General features: G+C 39.9%; 1 protein-coding gene across 9 annotated transcripts in view; it reads left to right on the top strand.

The window, feature by feature from the left end:
- The first annotated feature begins 2,588 nt into the window (after window positions 1-2,588).
- The window catches only part of syngap1b (synaptic Ras GTPase activating protein 1b), a 156,605-nt gene continuing 154,935 nt past the window's right edge, over window positions 2,589-4,258 (top strand). For all 9 annotated transcript variants that reach the window (XM_058646992.1, XM_058646989.1, XM_058646991.1 and 6 more), the window contains exon 1: window positions 2,589-3,044. In XM_058646992.1, coding sequence (XP_058502975.1) covers window positions 3,030-3,044 — 15 coding nt within the window. In that variant the 5' untranslated portion in view covers window positions 2,589-3,029. The remainder of the gene's footprint in view (window positions 3,045-4,258) is intronic.

Below are 4,258 nucleotides of genomic sequence, written 5' to 3'. Positions count from 1 at the left end.
TGTAACATAAATAATAAAAAAACAAAAACGTTTCACACTCTGTTTTCTCTGTTATTCTATTATAACTCACAGCTAATTTACTGTATGTCTCACTTGAATGAATGAATGATGTGCCTGGTTTAACCAGGCGAGCTCAGGTAGACACAAACGCATATCTATCATATCTATTATTTCCTCACTGAAGACAAACAGCTCAGTTTTAGCAGTTTGAAAAATGAGGTATAGTGTAATTATCTCAGTTTGCACAATAGAACGCCGCAAAACTCACTTTAAAGACATTTCAAATCTATCATCTCTGAAAAGAAATTATAAAAAAAAAGCAGGCTCATGCTAAGTTTTCATTTGTCATTGATTAACACCATTACAGGTGAGGTGTTAGTCAAACAGTGCTGGTAAGAATCCTTCTAAATAAGTCTGATGGGTGGTGATAAATCTTACGTCCTGTAGGAAGGATTGATGACATTGTTGTATTTTTTTTGGTATTGTTTTCTTTCTGGCAGAAAATTTACTGCGTCTGCCAATGTGAAAACTCCCAGATGTTTGTTTTGCGTTTGTGCCAGCTGTAATACGTTTTCAAAAGTATGAAGAAGCAGCCAAATAATGACTCCACAGATTAATATCAAGAATCTGTCTTATGTGCTCGCAACATAATTTATGGTAGAGAGCAGACTAATTGAAATTTAACTTAATTCTGCAGCTTTTCAGTCAAAATTGGGCTAACTTAAAGCTGTTCTTAGAGACAATACTTGTGTACTAATGAGCCTGTATGTCAGAAAATGTTAAATTGTAATGATTGCTTTGTCATATGGAGCAAAGAAACCAGAGAATATTCACATTTAAGACACTGAAACATCAGTAAACCTCAAACCTATGAATGGATTATCAAAATAGTTGATGATTAATTGAGTAATTGATTAATAATTGAGTAGTTTCAGCCCTAATATATTTATGTATCTATAGTAATTCATGATGTATCGCAGGTGTGTTACTATTTGTTGCCACGAGATGGCGGCAAAAACTCAACATTGAAATCAAAGGCATGTGTGCTGCCTTCACTGTCCCTCCGTCACGGGAAAGCAGGAACTCACGGTTGCGCAATTTCAACTGGTTATTAAGTACGAAACACACATTAATTAATAAAAAAAAATAAACATGTCTGTGATACGAATACACACAACACAAGTACATATAAGTTTTTTTAAACTGAAGAACAACATATGTTTACATTTGACTAATTGTTTTAGAGTAACTAAAACTGCCCACAGAAGAACATTTTATTTATGCTATCAAACATATCGCGGTATTATGTTGTTTAAATTTTCAACACTTAATTTAAACGCTAGTATTCACATATTAAAGTTCACAGACGGGTTTTGCTTATTTTTCCAATGATACCGAAAGGCAGCATACGCCTGCTCTCGGGCGCCATTTTGGCTCCACAGCTTCTCGGCTTGATGCAGTTCCTGTGTTGGCTCTGTCACGTGATAGTGATTTTCTGAAGTTTTCATGAAGAAAAACGGAAGTTGTGTATCGAGTAGAATCGAATAAATGTCGGATTTTATTCATCATGTTTCAGAAAATGTGCTGGTTTTCAACGGATGATGTCACATTTTGAAGGTAACAGTTTCATGCAAACACCTGTAGAAGCTCAATCAATAATCAATGTCACGATTTACACTTATCATGATTCGATTGGGTTTATCAACCAATTGTCAAACTTTCAAAATATATGTTTGGTGCAATAAGTTAGCGGCTAACAAATAAAAAATAGAGTAAATTATGTAATTAAGAGGGAGGTTTTGTCTATAATTACTGTAAGAGGATATAATTTAAATAACAATCCCCACAATATGATTACTCCAAAGCACTGTAGGCTGTGACCTGCAGTTATTGTCATAATCATTCCATGTATGACCTGTCCCAAAAATAACAATTTCTTCATTATATTTTGCTCTCATTTCATTTACCAGTGAGTTCTGCTTGAAGATAACAAATGATCAACATCTCTGCTTGTTTGTTTTATTGTATTTAGTCATGAATGAAAAAAAATATTGATTGTTGTTGGCATAAAGTTAGTTAAACTAACCACAGTTCAAATCTTAACCAGTTCCTCTGGATTCAGGTTCTGCCTCATTAGGACCAGAGTCTGGACTCTATGAAGACTACTGGTCCTGAGAAGGTCAGTGTTTATGCTAGAAAAAGAGGCAACAAACACAAGAACACACATCTATTCTTAATTATTACCAGTTAAGTTAACCTAACCACAGTTCAAACCTTAGCTCTAAACTCGACCAGCTCCTCTGGAATGAGGTTCTGCCTCATTAGGACCAGGTTTTGGTCTCCATGTGGACTATAGGGTCAGTGTTTAAGGTCCTAAATAAACAACAAACACATTGTTGCCAGTCACTTTACACTCAGTGTGTATCAGTGCAGTGAGTTTGTAAAGTGTGTATAAAAAACTGTGTAGACACAACCTGAAGATAGGTTATAGATATTGGAAAAACGCGCGCGCAGGCACGCACGCGCATGCCCAGTCCTCCACCCCCATCTCTCTCTCTCGTTTCACCCTCACCTCAGCAGCAGCGCAATAAACACGCGCACATGCTCTCTCTCCCCCTCTCTCTCCCTCTCCCTCTCTCTCTCACTCTCTCACACACGCGCACACGCTCACATTTGTGCATCCTGTATTTTTTACGCACCGGGATAGCGGGCGCTGTGTAAGCGGTCGTGGATTATGATGCCAGTTTTTATAACAGCGGAATATTATTGGCTTCTCCCGCGGCTCCGTCTGTAAATAGCACACACACAGAAAAGAAGAAGAAGGGGAAGAAGAAGAGGACATAGCGCGTGTTTATTTTTTATTTTTTTAAATCATTATTTAATTATCACCATTATTTCTACCATTATTATTATTCATATCACTATTTTTTTCCCAGATTTATCTCTAATTTGGCTCCACGTTACTTCTGAGCGCTGAGAGACCGCAAAGACACGCAAAGCCCACGTTCAATGCCGGTGGAACATGTCCTATGTTCCCTTTCAAGGTAAGACAGCAGCTATTTTACACATTAACACACACACACACACACACACACACACACGTATGTTATCTCATCCACTGCATCTTTTTTCCCTTTTCTGTCCTCTCTCACCATCCCTCTCTCCCTCTCTCTCTCTCTCTCTCTCTCTTACACACCGTCTCTCTCAGTGTCTCTCTCCCTCTCTGTCTCTCTGGCACTATCATATGCAGCAGGGCATAATCTAAACCGCACCATAGCCGACAGGTGCATGGAAATAGCCTGGAGCGCCCCATTCTATAGATGCCCACACGTGCACACGCGCCGGCGTGTGTCCGCACACACACATGTGCATGCCGCATTTATAGAGTTGTAATGATACGGCGTGTGTGTGTGGTGGTGTCACGCTCCACTCAATGCAAGTGCATTCCCTCAGTGGTGGTGGTGGTGTGCACCCCCCCCCTCCCCCCCATAATATAACAGAATAAGAATATTATAAGTATACGGTGTAAATGTACTTGGGGAGATTATTTTTTCCTAATCTATTAAATATTTGTGCACAAACTTTAAAAAAATATATCATAATGTTGCATCCTAAAAAAGAAGGAAAAACAACTTTGTTTGCACAGTGAAATCATTCAAATTAGTGTATTTTTTTAAGTGTGTGTGTGTGTGTGTGTGGGTGAAAGGCTCTTGAGTGTACAGTAAAGGCAGATTCCCCCCCTCGGTATCATTGCACTGCAACTGTGACTAATGCTATATGTGAGCAGGCGTGCTGCAGTGAGCTGCCTCGCATCCACACACACACACACACACACACACACGCACATACACACACACGAAACTCACAAATTTCCTGTAACGTGACGGCTGGAGTGAGATGGAAACAGAACGCTGGGCCTTAAGTTTGGAGTCACCGTGAAGGACTTGAGGGTTTTTTGGGGTTTTTTTTTGGTCGTGGTTTGTGTGAGTACCTGTTATTCCTGTAGGGATTTGAGCAGGAAGTGGATGAGTGTGTGTGTGTGTGTGTGTGGCAGGGAGCAGTGTGTGGGTTCTGGAGATAGAGAGAGAGTGGAGGTGGTGCTGGTGCATGCGAGTGTCAGTGTCAGAGTTAGTGATGGTGTATGTGTGGATGTTCAGGCACGCACACACACACACACACTCACACGCACACCGGTGCAGAATTCCTCCAAAATGGAGACTCGTCTTGACCTGAGGTTTTATGGACTTTGACCTGGAGT

Source organism: Solea solea, chromosome 13, assembly GCF_958295425.1.
Source record: "Solea solea chromosome 13, fSolSol10.1, whole genome shotgun sequence".
Taxonomy (NCBI): domain Eukaryota; kingdom Metazoa; phylum Chordata; class Actinopteri; order Pleuronectiformes; family Soleidae; genus Solea; species Solea solea.
This window is presented reverse-complemented; position numbering and strand designations above follow the sequence as displayed.